Source organism: Sander lucioperca, chromosome 9 (genome assembly GCF_008315115.2).
Source record: "Sander lucioperca isolate FBNREF2018 chromosome 9, SLUC_FBN_1.2, whole genome shotgun sequence".
NCBI lineage: Eukaryota > Metazoa > Chordata > Actinopteri > Perciformes > Percidae > Sander > Sander lucioperca.
In genome coordinates, this window is record NC_050181.1 from 32,933,048 (window position 1) to 32,947,917 (window position 14,870).

The 14,870-nt window shown below is 40.8% G+C and overlaps 1 protein-coding gene across 12 annotated transcripts in view; it reads right to left on the reverse strand.

The window, feature by feature from the left end:
* Positions 1-1,274: 1,274 nt before the first annotated feature.
* LOC116040669 (supervillin-like) overlaps positions 1,275-14,870 on the reverse strand; it is a 78,965-nt gene continuing 65,369 nt past the window's right edge. For 10 of the 12 annotated variants that reach the window (XM_036004963.1, XM_036004956.1, XM_036004957.1 and 7 more), the window contains 11 exons: positions 14,702-14,849; positions 13,626-13,905; positions 12,812-12,963; positions 12,310-12,415; positions 11,523-11,730; positions 10,591-10,724; positions 9,706-9,864; positions 6,630-6,773; positions 6,104-6,225; positions 5,073-5,228; positions 1,275-2,147 (listed from right to left, as the gene is read on the reverse strand). In XM_036004963.1, the coding sequence (XP_035860856.1) occupies positions 2,061-2,147; positions 5,073-5,228; positions 6,104-6,225; positions 6,630-6,773; positions 9,706-9,864; positions 10,591-10,724; positions 11,523-11,730; positions 12,310-12,415; positions 12,812-12,963; positions 13,626-13,905; positions 14,702-14,849 (1,696 nt within the window). In that variant the 3' untranslated portion in view covers positions 1,275-2,060. The other 2 variants (XM_036004959.1, XR_004898239.1) reach the window with 2 other exon arrangements.

The window sequence follows — 14,870 nt, forward strand, 5'->3', positions numbered from 1 at the left end:
ACTGACGGTGAGCTTGACTGCTGTCTGTTTCTGTGAGAGAAACACTGCAAGCTGCTACAGTCTGCTGCTCTGCTGCATCGCAGATTGCAAATCACACCTGACTACAGGAGACATTAGCTCAGACTTGAGTACATATGTATAGTTGGGTTGGTTCGAGGTCAGATCACGTTCTCACCACAAACCGCTCCAGAGTTGGATTGAAAGTGTACCGAGACCATCTCATCAAGCAGGTCTCAGTACGCTTGTTTGGTCCGCTATTGGTGCGCACCCGAGTGTGATTGCCACGTTCTCACCTGCCCAAATGAACTGCACCAGCGGGGCAAACTAACTCTAGTACAATTCAACCGAACTAAATGAGGCAGGTGTGAAAGCGCTAGGGCTGAAAGATTTTGGGAAAAAAATCTATTTGCGATTTTTCTGCCAGATATTGCGATTACGATTCGATTTGCGATTATTATTATTTTAACTTTAGCTAAAGTTCAATATTCCCTGTGTAACAGATAAAACATGTCATGGAGCATTATAACATGAGACACCATAAAAACTGCTCTATATTCTTATGCAAGGATGAGAACAGATATGAAATGCCAGCAGTAAGTGTTTTTCTTTTAATAAGCATGGAACATTAAACTTCAAACACAGAACATTTATCACAAAAGCTAAAGTTATAATAATAAAACAAAATTCCAATAAAAAATATCAGTACTTTCCTGTAAACTGAAATGTCTGATACGCTTCAGTTCAACAGCAACATCTACATATTACACCTTCTACCATCATTTTAAATAAAGTAATACAAATAAATGAAAAATCCACTGAAAATAGGACATTTCTATTAATCCATGATTTGTTACATTATTCCAGCATTTATCTTATGAAAAAACAGTAAATATAATAAAAAGAGGAATATAAAAATGTTGAACCAAACATTCAACTAAATATTGCACATTTGATTGATCTCAGTCTTCATGATAAGCTAATCGCATTCTTCTAAATCTCAATTTCGATTTGAAGACAATTAATTGTTCATCCCTAGAAAGCGTTCTAAAGTTGTCAAATAAATGTAGAGTATAAAGTATAAAGTAACATAAAATGGAAATACTCAATTAAAGTACCATAACATTGTACTTAAGTACAGTACTTGAGTTAATATACTTAGTTACTTTCCACAATGTTGTTTTCTAGTTATCTAGAACAGATAACAATCTTCTTAAAAATGAAACACAGTGTTAAAGTTTATGAAGCAGGACACACAGAATGACACATGGCTTGAGTTGAGCATTATTGTGATTTAATTTACTATGTCTTATATCACAAAGAAAGTCTTTAAAAATGCAGACTAGGATTTCTGTATATAAACTGTACACAAAAAGCAAGGCACTATACATTCAGATATAACAAGCTGCTGTTTCTCTTTCTCGTACAGGTCAAACCTTTAAAATTACAACTCTTACATCTCAGTAAGTCCAGAGCCACTTGAGCAGTTTAACACAACTGAGTGACACGAGTTCCTTACGTGTCCTGACAGCATCCAGACACTATGGACAACAAATAGAATGACAACTTTCCTTACAACATCTGATGTGACAGGATTTGTTTTTACATAGATACACACACATTTACACAAATAAACATTACACACAAACATTATATACAATCATTCACACATACATACAAAACCATAGCATGGCACTCTGACACCGAGCGTTCTAGTGTGCACATTTTCATCCGTTAAGTCCACGAGTGGTGACTTTTAATGTTTGGAGGAAACTCCAAATACGCACAAATACCATGTATGAACCAAAGCAAGGTGTTTTTACCTTCTCTTAAACCGTTTTGAATTTCATTTTGTTATGTAATGACAAAGTTGAAAGGTAAAGCATGACTATAAGCAAGGCGAGTGCATCTCCAGTCTTATCCTTCATGTAGGTTTTCTTCCGATTCTGATACTTTCTATCTCGATGTCCTCGCGTCTTACCACCAAAACAGGTTTCACAGGTGTGTGACATTTCCTGTTTCTCCATCTCAAACCACCTTCCGTCTTCCATTTAAAAACTTCCTCAAAACAGTCCTTTGGCCTTCTTTAAGTTCACTTGCTTCCACCCTGGTAAACCTTCATATTCCTCTCTCTTCATCTCCAAAGCCTTCTGCAATCGGAAAGAGAGACACATGCAGTTAATTAAATCAGGAAGACAACGACACAAGGAATTGGACTTGAATTTCAAATACTGTGTCAAAGGGAAGTATTGGTGTTTTTCCTGTAACTGACAATAGGGGTGGAGCTGTCAACCGTGGATCACTGTAGCTACTGAAGGAAAAATTACATAACAAATGCAATTTTATGATCCGTAGAAATGTTTAGTTTTTTTACCGAAGCTATCATTTTTAAAATTGCAGTAAATCTTGTTTACTTTTTAAGTGAGGATGTTTATGCTAAACCATCTTTTAAACATGCCTGAATATTTCTACTGTAAGTTCCTCTACACCAGAAAGTCGTATTGTCAGGTACATGGACCAAAAACTCTGAAAGCACCAAGAAACATTTCTTTGTTCTCTCAGTAAGATATCAATGCTAAAATGCAATGTCTTGTACATTTTGGACTTATCTGGTATATATATTTTTGCTAATTTACATCTGGTAATTCCGTTTCTGTTATAATACACTTGCTGTTTGGTCAATACTGGTCAGTAAGAGAACCCACGCACTGATGTCATGTTAATAATGTACAGTATATGTGGGTTGTTAGCAAACCAACTCTATCTTACAAGGACAGTTTAGTTGTTTCAGTGATTGCATGCCTCCATTTTGTGCTCCACAGACTGCAGTGTAGCTGAGGGTGGTGGAAGGTGTGTGTGTGTGTGTGTGTGTGTGTGTGTGTGTGTGTGTGTGTGTGTGTGTGTGTGTTAGGGCTGGGCGATATGAACCAATAATCATATCTTGGTATTTTTCGGCTAAATGGCGATACACTATATATATCTCTGTATTTTTGACAAAGTGGTTTAACTGTTCAGTTTTAAGTCAAAGCCACATGTGAGATGTCACAAGCAGTTTTATTAAAACAGATTGTGATCAAAGAGGGGGAGTGCGATGATACAAAAACTTTCTTGATCATGAAGCTGATAGTTACTGTACAATCATCTGGTTTATCATCACCGTGTCTGAACTACACTGCAGACTGGATTCTGTACTGACACAGTGACGGGCTGACTCATTATGAACGGGTCCTGTGCGGGTTGAATGTGCATCGGCGGTTCAGCAGCGTTACAAACGTCTCGTGTATGTAATGTCTGTCAGATCTCTCGCCCAGGTCCAGCAGGCACCTTCTCACACGCTATATTACTCATGGAACTGAGTGGAAGTGGGGGCGGGGCAGCGCGGAGAGTGAGAGGAGAGGATCCAAACACAGGCACGGCTTTACAGAAGAAATGGGTTATGTAACGCAACATTAAACCATATCTATATAAAAACGGTATTGTCTAATCCCATATCTCGTTTGAAAGATATATCAATATAAGGTAAAATATCAACATACTGCCCAGCCCTAGTGTGTGTGTGCGTGTGTGTGTAGAAGAGAAGAGTAGCGGCAGCAGCAGAGAAGTGTACAGGAGTGTGGTGTAGTCAAAGGTGTTGGAGAGGAACAATGGCTGCACATTTCAAAGTCTCAATTATCACAACAGTTTCAATTTGACAAAAGTTGTGTTTAAACACCTCATTTACAACCTCAGCTGTTCATATTACTGTGGGGAAGTGTGTTAAAAACATCTGAATCCATGTTAATCATCGAGGGGCCATTTCTGCTGGAAAAAAATGAATGACTAATTACTAACTACTTGACAATTATGAGATAAAGACCAAACTTTGACTTACTATGGCTGCACCTATCTATCTAATTTTCAGAGACCAAAGTGACGCCCTCAAAAGTATATGTTGTTTGACCGACCAACAGTCTAAAACCCCCAAAAGGTGTCTTCAAAAATTACACAAAACAGAGAAAAGCATCAAATCCTCAGCCAAACAATGTTTGATGTCATTGCTTGAAGAATGACAATTCATCGATTATCAAAATAGAGGCTGATTAATTTTCTGTCAAATGACTATTGATCAATTTTTAATCATCCCTTATATTTCGTCTCTTTTTTTCCGAGCAGAAATGGGATCTAAGTTTAGGTGTCATTTTATGTTTGTTATCTACTGTGTGAAGAGCTGTGAGTGCCAAATCCTTTGTGACTGCAGCTGATATAAAGGACCTGACTAACTATGATGTCAGAGTAATCAGGGTGTTCTTTTCAGATGTAATCGTGCAGCCAAGCGCAAAACTTCCCTCCTCAACCAGCGCTACACTTAGGAGACAGGAGTGACACAGGAGTTTTCAAACCACATGAAGAAAGAAAGAAAAACACAGTGCTGACGTGCTGGGAAAAGGACAGGTCGCCTGAATGCTGATGAATCGCATGAGTGGCTCTTCTTACCTGAATACACCTACAACTTGGTCTGTAAAGTGAGAGTTACATGGGGTTAGGATGGTTTTATGAATACGGAGTTGTAGATTTAGAGGAAAATCCACCTTTAAATAGTCTTACTTTTTAATTTATACATAAACTATGATCAGTTTCAAGATGAAGAAGAACTTCTGTTATCATTTACTGGTTTTGATGTACTCAGTCTGCATGTATCTCTGCCTCATTGATGATTGATTTCTTACAGGGATGATGGATGACTAATTGAATCACAAACCTCTCCACATCCCCTGTTCTTCATGCTCTAATTAGTCTTGAGTGGTAAAACAAATACTCACTGTTAACCACTCTGTCAGTGTCGGCTAAAGCATAAAGAGAATTAAATAGCAGATCTTTTCCTGTGATGAGGAACTCTATTTTATGCATGTGTGGCTTCATATTTATGTAAAAATTGCCTCTTTAAATTACCAAAATGTCCTAAAAAGTCTGATCAACAGTGGGAAAACATGCTCTCTAAACATGGATGTGTGTTTTTGACCCTAACTCCAACATTACAAACAATAAATAAAAAATATCAGGTTTTGTGCAGCAGTTTTGTTTCACGGTATACTGACCTCAAAGTCCTGTTCAGACAGGTAGATCTCGAGGCGAAGCGGGTCGACTCCCTCTGGGAGCGGCCGGGCCTGCAGCTGAGCCAGAGGGAAGGTGTTCTGGCAGAGCCGGGCCAACACGTCCTCCACCAGGATAATCTGGTTACACACCTCCGCCTCCTGCAGCCACAACACAGACATGGCATCAAGTCCTTTACAATGACTGCAGCTGTTTGGACAATTAGTTTACATATGTGTGAGAGAAAATGTGTGGGAACAATTAGAGGTGAAGAACCCAGCTGTGTGTGTATGTATACAGTGTAGTCTCGCATTGCCAGACCTATGTCCAAATGTTCTGGGATAGGAGAAATAATAACACTCTGGGTTGTTCACATTTCTTTAAACCAATCGCAATGGTCTTGGGCGGTGCTAAGCTCCGGACGCAGCGACGGTGGCTCTGCTAAATAGTCTCGGGAAGGAACTTGTTTTGGTGGAACAGTCGCATCCCGCAAAAAGAAATTGCCACATACAATATTAAATGAAGTTATCTGTTGACACAATACAGTAACGTGAGCTATTTAAATTAGCTGGATACATGGTTGAACCTCATTTGCTCTTACCAGTGTATCGCTGTGTGTACTTCGTCCACAGCAATTCTACCGATCGGTTCCAAAACATCCCAGTTAGAGAGGAAATGCCCTAAACATATTCTTTGTAAATCTTTACAATCATTCCCAGAAAGAACCAAGCAGGCCTGCCTTGTTGCACAATCCAAATTTTCTTGCTTGCTAGCTTGTTGTTGTTTCCCGAAAAAGAGTTTGAGAACGGCAACACACATTATCCTGGAAATGAACTTCTGTCTAACCAGCCTATTTACAGTGTAGCAAGGGTTTTGGTATAAAAGAGGACAGGTGCAGAGGGTTGTAGACCAGGTGTGTGTTCATGTGTCATGTCTGCGTCATTTATTTTTGGTGTGTGGCTGTGGCCAAAGCAGTGTAATTCCACCGATGTACGGCTGAGAGTTGTTGTTGGGCGTGGCGGTGTATGTTGCTCACCCTCTCGGTGATCTCAGCCACGTCCTCTCGGTGCTCCCAGCTGGGAAACATGTTGGTGAAGGTGAGCGGCTCCAGGCCGGCGTGGATCAGATACGACTTCTGAGGCTTCTTCTCGTTCTTCTCTGCAGGAGAAAATCATCACAATAATTCTGACCTGAAGTTAATAAAAAAATGATTGATATGACTCAAATTTGCACTACAACTTGGTTTTCTGAATACTCCCATGTACATTTCAGCTGGTTTAATTTAACATAATAATAATAAATTACAAAGTACTTGTGATCAAATGCGAACACTTTATCAAAGTTAAAATGACAGTTAATGACTTTTTTTACCTAAAACATTGGCCAAAGAAATTAGCAACTTCACACATCCACAAACAAAGTGCGTGGCAACATGGAAGATTTGTGCATTTTTGGGTGTCCATCAGTGGCCAGGATTTAAAATAAAAATATTTAGACATATTCTAACACCTATCACGAGTTACTCACTGAAGCATTTCTTTATTGACCATTGCCTTGCGTACCTTTGCAGTACTGCAGCACCGTCTCCATGGCACACTTCCTGTCTGCATCCCAGCGGATGCGAGCCGACCCGGTACTCTCGCTGTCCTGAGGCCACCAGCCCTGCCACAGGTAAACCTCGTGGAAGTTATCCACCAGGAACAACGCTGTCAGGGAAAGAAATAATAATATGACAGGGGTCAGCATGCATACCTGCAAACTCAGAAGAGCTGAAAAAGGTGACACATCATTCAAAAATATAAAAAAAAAAGGAGCCCAAACAACAGTTGGCGACATTAAAGAATGGCTTGTGTATTGCTAAGGCCACAGGGTCAAAATTAAATGATTTATTAAAAATGGAATAACAATAACTTATAACAATAACTTATTTCACCAGTAAATTCCTGTTAAACGACAAAAACAACCACTGGATGGAAAAAAGGGTATTTTACAACAATTTTGAATGCAGCATGAGGCTGGCAAGGAGAATTTCAAGTCAACGCAACATCTGTGTTGTTTTTCAGACAACGGCAGCTACAGACTGTTGGAATCCTCTACAGTGAAATACAAACACACTTTTACACCGTTTAGCTGTCAGCATTTTAACTGTGTTTACTCCAGCTGCTAGCTAACAGTAGGCTAACGTTAGCTGCTGTCAGGTGTAGTGTTGACTAGCGTCCCGTGCGGCGATGTTTCAGTTCCCTCTAACGTCCGTTTTTGGAGCATCAGAGAGAAGCGTAGGCATTTAAGTGATGTGGTCCGGTAGAGAACGGTCGTTAAGGCACCGGTGCCGTATTAGCACCGGGTCTCGGACCGCCCCCCCCCCAAATAAAAACTCTTCGGATTTACACGATTCACGTGGATGACATTTTCCTATTCAAAACAGCGATTTTCGCCGACAAGCAACTAGTTTGCAGGTATGAGCATGGGTGCCACCACTGGCATGCAGTAGCACAACCAATGGCACACTAGCAATTAGGGCTGGGCGATATGGACCAAAAATCATATCTCGGTATTTTTCAGCTAAATAGCAATACATGATATATATCTCTGTATTTTTTACTAAGTGGGTTAAGCCACATGTGAGATATAACAAACACTTTTACTAAAACAGACTGTGATCTAAATAAAATACAAAGACAGGGTTTCCTTTCCTGTTTGTAAATATACAGCTGCAACAAATGGTATACATGGTTTATCAGTGAAGTGAACTACACTGCAGACTGGATTCTGTACTGACATAGTGACGGCTGACTCATTATGAACGGGTCCTGCATGGGTTGAATGCGCTTCGGCGAGTCAGCAGCGTTAGAAACGTCTCATGTCTGTATCGTCACTGCACTGCATTTTTATGAACTATGATTATCTGGCCATGGGTCACATCTCTTGCCCGGGTCCAGCAGGCGCCGTCTCACACACTTTTACCAAAGAATTTCTAATAAGGGAAGAAGTTCCACTCTCTCGATACTTCCGGCTTCTGAACTGGTTGCAGTTCCACCAGAGTTCCATACAGGGGGCGCTCACAGGCCAGTGCAGAATGAATGGGACTCTATGGAGCTATACCCCTCAAAATCCACTTTTCTCAGGATATAATTTTTTGTCTAGTAATTTTAATGTTGCATTCGAAAGGGGAGGCTAAGAAAATACACACTGCTGGGTGTTAAAGTGGCTTTTTTGTTCTAAAAACATATACGGCCAGAGATTCTGCTTTACGGCAAGCTCTGAGTCACTTCCTTTTTTCTCTCTCGAGGCATCGACAACACAGCTGACAGGTCAGGCTCTACTTGTCAATACACATGCTAGAAAGAGGTTTGCTAATGTTTTAAAGACCACGCCGAAATATTCACTCTGACATTCTGGTTCTGCTTCGGATGCCGTCAAGCGGGATCTCCGATCGTAATCAGTCCTTCACTGACCAATCAGCATTCATTAGCAGAATGCTAGCGTGTTATGGGCAACAACGACTCAATCTGTAAGAAATCGAAAGGACGTAAGTACTCGTTCATTCAACTTTCGACCTATAATCCATGTTGAACTTACAAAAACTACAATCAAATCTGAGATTCCTCACCGACAATCAGGCGAAAGAGCAAATTTAGCCGTCTAGCTCCATAGTCCCATTCATTTTGCACTGGACCGCGATCACCCCCAGTGGAACTCTGGTGGAACTGCAACCAAATTTGGTGGCTGAATAGGGAGTGGAACGGCTTTCCGTAGACGGGCTTTGCTTTTACTCATAGCTAACTGAAGTTAGAATCCAGTTATAGTGTTCTTCCGTGTTTATCACCGTGGCGCCCGCCACAACAGAACATTTATTACCAGCGGAAACACTGGTAAAAATACAGGTTTTCCGCTCATGCTAAACATTATATAGGTACAGCTGTGTTAATAAAAAATGTAACTGAAGACAATGTCACACACAGATAGGTTTTACAGAAGAAATTGGTTGTGTAACGCAACATTAAACCATATCGATATCAACGGTATTGTCTAATCTCATATCTCGTTTGAAAATATATCGATATAAGGCAAAATATCGATATATCGCCCAGGCCTTCTGGCAATAGGTGTGCAAGAGAGTTTTTTTGGAAATGTTTCAATCCACATGCCAAATGACCTTTTTCACAGCCATTTGTGGGAGCACAGCCTGTTATTTACGGTAGTTTGATTGACTTTTTCCCCATCTGCATCCCGCGAAGACCCGCCCTACTTTGCCTCTGATTGGCTAATACGTGTTGCCTTCTTCACAGAATGCGGCGCAATAAAAAAATAAAAACACTGCCTGAGCGGGCTAGGTAGATGATGGCAGGCTCAATGCTGATATGGCACACAGATTAACAAGAACATTTTAAAATTACACTTCATATTAAAAAGGCTGCCCCTGCTATATGGTATCTGTCAGTATAAGACATGTATACACCCCGCACAAGCTGCAAAGGTGTAGGTCGGTAATGTGCAGACAAAATATATAACATAGGTATAGTCTTTTTTAGACATTTTAATGCAGAAATATTACATATGATAAATTTAAAGGGAAAAAACAGGCCTCACTTGGTCATGGTGTATTTATTACAATTAGTTTGTGTGTCTGGGCCTCACCAGGTTGTTGCGGTGCGTTGTACAGGTCTTCTTGCAGGAAGGGCAGGGAGCTGACCAGGTCTGGAGCTCTGGACGGATGGAAGAACTCATTTGCCGCAAAGTCTCCGGATGTGCTGCTCAGCTGGAAAAGCCGTGGGGTGAAGTTGAATTTACCTGGATCTGAAAAAAGAAAAACCAGAAACCAATATGCGACAAGAAATACCATTCCTCCAAGTTTTACATCCCAATGTGGCACAGAGGTTCGGCGCTGTGAGTCGCTCCTCAAGACTTTATATTTTCTGTCTTGGTCTTGTTTATGTGTCACATATTGTCTGATGCAATTAATCAATTGAGTTTCCTTTATACGATATAGTTTTTGATCAATATAGATGAATGTGTGGAGAGAATGTGTTTTTTAGTTTAACTAACTAACTAAACTTACAGGAGTAGCACTCTGAATGTTGTTGTATGTTTTTAATGAGGCAATGACAATAAAGGCATTGTCTTCTCTTTCAGAGCAAAGTGTTTGTCCTGCTGTTTAAGACAACATTAAACAATGAGGGATTTGAGACTGTTGGCTTTTATTGTTTATTGAGTTTAAAAAAGAAGCTGTTGTACTCAGAAAAAGACACCACCCCTAAAACTATTGTTTTCATAATGGTACCATATTCTAGGTGTACTATTGGCAGCAGCCAGACTAAAGGCCTTTCAAAAGGTTGACATTTGACCACGATAACTTTACTTGGACATTTTTAGGTGCCAAAATATCCTCCGATTTCTGCCAAAAAGAATTGTACGAGCTGTGACTGAGGTGAGACACTGACATCTGACTGAGGGTAAATGTACAAGTGTAAATGTACAAGTGTATATAAATAAGTAACCAAAGTATGTGGGTACACAGTGTACCTTGCAGCATACAGTCGTAGGCCTTCCTGTCTTTCCTCCCGAGTGCCTCCCAGAAGCCCGGAGGCTCCGCTCCCTCATCACACTCATGGATGGTCACCTTACTGCTGCTGTGGAGACCCGCCTCCAGTGGACACCTGACAGGGAAACACAACTCATGTTCCATGGCAACCAAAAGCCCCACAACACCCACCACAGACTAGATGTAGGGCTGGGCAATATATCAATATGATATTGATATCGTAATACAAGATTAGATTTCGCCTTCGATTTTGGATAGCTTAATACTGTAGAGTATTCCCAATCAACAAATGTATTGTGAGTTGTAAGTGGTTCTCTTTTCTAAAACGAAATGCCTCGCAATCTTTGGGCGCACTCATCACATTGCAACGTCATTTTTTAATTTAATCTCTGGCTCCGTCCCGCTCCCGCCCGCTCCCGTTGATTTCTATGCTCTATCCGTCCGGAACACATTACCGACAGTGACATTGACTCCCGTACCGCTGGAATTGTCACCCTCTATTGTGAAGTAACAGGTTGTAGCACTATGCCCGAGACAAATTTCCCCTCCGGGACAATAAAGTGTATTCAATCTATTCTGTTCTGGTTTTAAAGGCTGCATTACAGTAAAGTGATGTCATTTTCTTAACTTACTAGACTGTTCTAGCTGTTCTGTTATTTACCTTTACCCACTTAGTCATTGTATCCACATTGTTGGTGATTATTTATTAAAACTCCCATTGTGTAAATATTTTGTCAATATATAGTCAACCCTACAATATTGTTACAATATCGATACTGAGGTATTTGGCCTAAATATCGTGATATTTGATTTTCTCCGTATTGCCCAGCTCTAGCTAGTTATAATCATTTTAATCAAGTGTTCATTTTTGGAAATGAAAGTCATCCCGAGTCATTCCTTTTATAAAGCTCACTGTTCTTTGATCTTGAGCGTGGCCGTTTTCCCCACGCTGTGCGTGTGGAGCTGCGTCTTGCAGCCGTGCCACAGGTAGATGATGGCCTTGTTGATGTTGAGCAGGATCATGGAGGCTCTGGAGCGCAGGCTGCTGCAGTGACACGCCACCTCCAGCAGGTGGCCCTCCAGCGGAACCTCGCCCCGCACGCAGTACAGACGCCACTCACCTGCACACAGAGCAGCGGGGGAATGGGATCAGTGAGAAGGTTTCATTTATCACATTGGAAGACTAACAAAGCCAAGTGTTCTATAAGTAAATTACAAAACACATCTCAAAATAATAACATTGTATGACATTTACTTTCATAGTAGTAAAACTGTCAAGATCAAGATAATGCGAAGTAAGCACCAACTTAAGAATGCTAGATATCAAATTTGGAGTTGAATTATTGCCAAATATACCACATATTGCCTTGCATTTCACAAATTACCACTTGAAATATTTTGGTAAAAACTAAAGTTATCATATTAACTTTAGTTTGTCCCAAAACTTTTCAAGTGGAGTTCAGCAGTTGATGTTTTATAATTAAGTTTTTAACTGCTGCCTACATTTAAAGAATTTGTAGGAAAAAATAAGATTCTGTTGGCACACAAGCAAACATCATTTGGGGAACCTATTCTGGTTAAGAAAAACTATTGTCCTGGTAAAATAGGGAATAATTTGCGTCATTAAGGCATTGAACAACCACTGAGCTTTGTAGACATTAGATAAAAAATAAAAGAAACAGAAATGTTCAAATGTTTACTCTGAGTGTTCTCCTCCTCCTCCTCCCTTTTGCCAGCATGGACGATCATCGCTCCGTTGAAGCACTGCAGGAAACATGGAGGCTCCTTTCCCTGCTGCACCTGAACCTGCAACACACAGACCGGGAACCAGTTATAACACTAATGCAAAAAAACACTAATTTAATGCCTGCATACAGTAGTGTGCTCATAGGTAGGCAGGAATCTGGAGAACCTATTGCAAGAAACCAACATCAGGAAACATTTGGAAATCATTGATTAAACTAATAATGGTGCTACAAAATCAGTATTGACATAAAAAATAAGGTGTTTTTTCCCATACACTCAGTCCTTAATACAAAGGTTATTGTGTTGTCTTGGGAGTCGGGTGTGCAAGAGTGAGCATTACATTTAAGTTAAGTATCATCACTTAAACACTGAAGCGTCTACTTTTTACTTTCTGTTAGATTACTATTTAGCTTCTGTTCTGATTAGTTGGCTGGTGGGAAGCCTGGTGTCCTGTACCTGCGCCCCTCTCTCCTCGTCCAGCTCCACCGTCATCAGCGCTGACGTTCCCTTCTCGCTGACGGTGGAGTGTCGACCCTGCCAGAAGAAGTAGCAGCATTTCTCCTTCCCCGGCCCGCTGCTCCTTGCCTCAGGGTTCTGCCTGCGACCGACTGGGACACACATTCAAAGACCAAAATATCAACAAACTACTCTGAGTTGTCAATGCTGTTAAAATAATAATGTTGTTATTGCAGCAGAGGCCAAGTTCCTCCCTGTGCAAACTAAAATCCTAATCTTGAAGCTTTTAAAAATGGTGCAGCTTACTCCTACTGCAGAAGAAGTCACTGATGTCGTTACTAGTTTGCCAGGGTCATATACGTTTTACTGTTTGTGGGGTGATATGCGGCTGGGATTTGCCACAATGAATGTCATTACATTTATATACAATAAAATATTCAAATTTAACTGTGTTTGAACACTGTATACAGCTCTATCATTGACATGTACTTGACTCCATCTGTCAAATCTTAACCACCTGCTGTTCTGTGATGAAGCAAAGATTTAGATTTAAGATTTTAATGCTTTTAAATTGAAGTTCCTCATACAAGTAATGCATTATTGTCGTTTTAAAGTTTTGTAAACTTTGAAACAAATTCACCTCATTGACTTTCTTTAAATTTCTACTTATAATAAACTACTGTGAATTTTTGAAAAGTCTTACTAGAGCACGTTTCTCTCCCATCCCGGAATACTGTGTGGACTAACCAGACCCTCCTCCGCAGTTCTGTGGAAGAAGGTCTGGCAATGCCAGACTAAGTCCACGGTGACTCACCCGAGGTATTGACCGTGTACTTCCATTTGACCACATAGGCGTCTCCCTCGTGGAACTGGCCGATGCTCTGGCGCGGCAGGCGGCTGTAGTCAAACTCCAGGATGTGCCAGACGTCCACCGACACCGTGCTGATCTCCTGAGTCCTCATGTGGTCCTCGGTCTCCACCGGGCCGTGGCCACGGCCCACATTCACCCCGTCCAAGATGGTGGAAATAGACGACTGGAGGACGGGCAGCATCAGGGTAGTGTCGTAGGGCCGGCATTCCCGCCGCAGGGCCTCCTGATGATCAGAGTAAAAAACTATTAAGGGATGATGACAACCTGCAGCCTGATACAGGTTATATTCTAACAGGTAGAATAAGCCACTCGTATTGCTATTTTAGTCGTCAGTGGTAAAACATGAGCTCATTCTTTAATTCAAATTCAATTCAAAAAGCATTCGATCTATTTCATCTCTCCATTCCTTTAAAACTGCCCTGTGTCTTCTTATTACGGAATCAACTGTACCTGTCCATAACACCTCTTTTTTCTCTTTCTTTATTTTTTCTTTTTCTCTTTCTTTGTTTGTTTGTGGCTGTTGCTGTTGTTTTGTTAACTGTTGTGTCTAAGTGTGATTGTAGTGTATATAACGAGATACTATGAGATGCTACATCTCAAGGGGTTATTCCTAATAAAGAATTTCCAACAAATAACTGTATTTGTCCCTGAGGGGCAATTAAAAGGCACGAAGAGTAACACATAAAAGGGACAATTCACAGACAATGTACAACTATGAATAAATATATAAAAGCATACATAGTAATGCATTGCATAACGCTGTGCGTTCTAAAGCGCTAATTAGTAACAAAAGTGATGCTTTCATACAGCATCCACTGAAAGGCAAATGCTCTCTCATCCTTGTTTCGGTCCCAGCGTGCAACCAACTGTTCCTGGCAACATTGACTGAGATTAAGTGTGAGTGGCTCGCAGTCCAAAGAACAGATGGGGAGATAGAGAAAACATATTGAGACTCTTTGATGTGTGTGATCTTTGCAAGTAATGCAATCCTCCTCATGAAACAAGCGTTTGATTTTCACCTTCTGCTCAGGTACGAGCTCGCCACCTTCCTTTGGTGTTGGCGACTTTGCTTCAGTCCAGTCTACAAACTTCTCTTTGAACAAGATCGTCTCGTTGTGCTCTGTCAGCCTGCCGAATATCGCCCAATCAGGACGGCCCTGGCCCTTCCTGTCAATGAATGCACGCGCA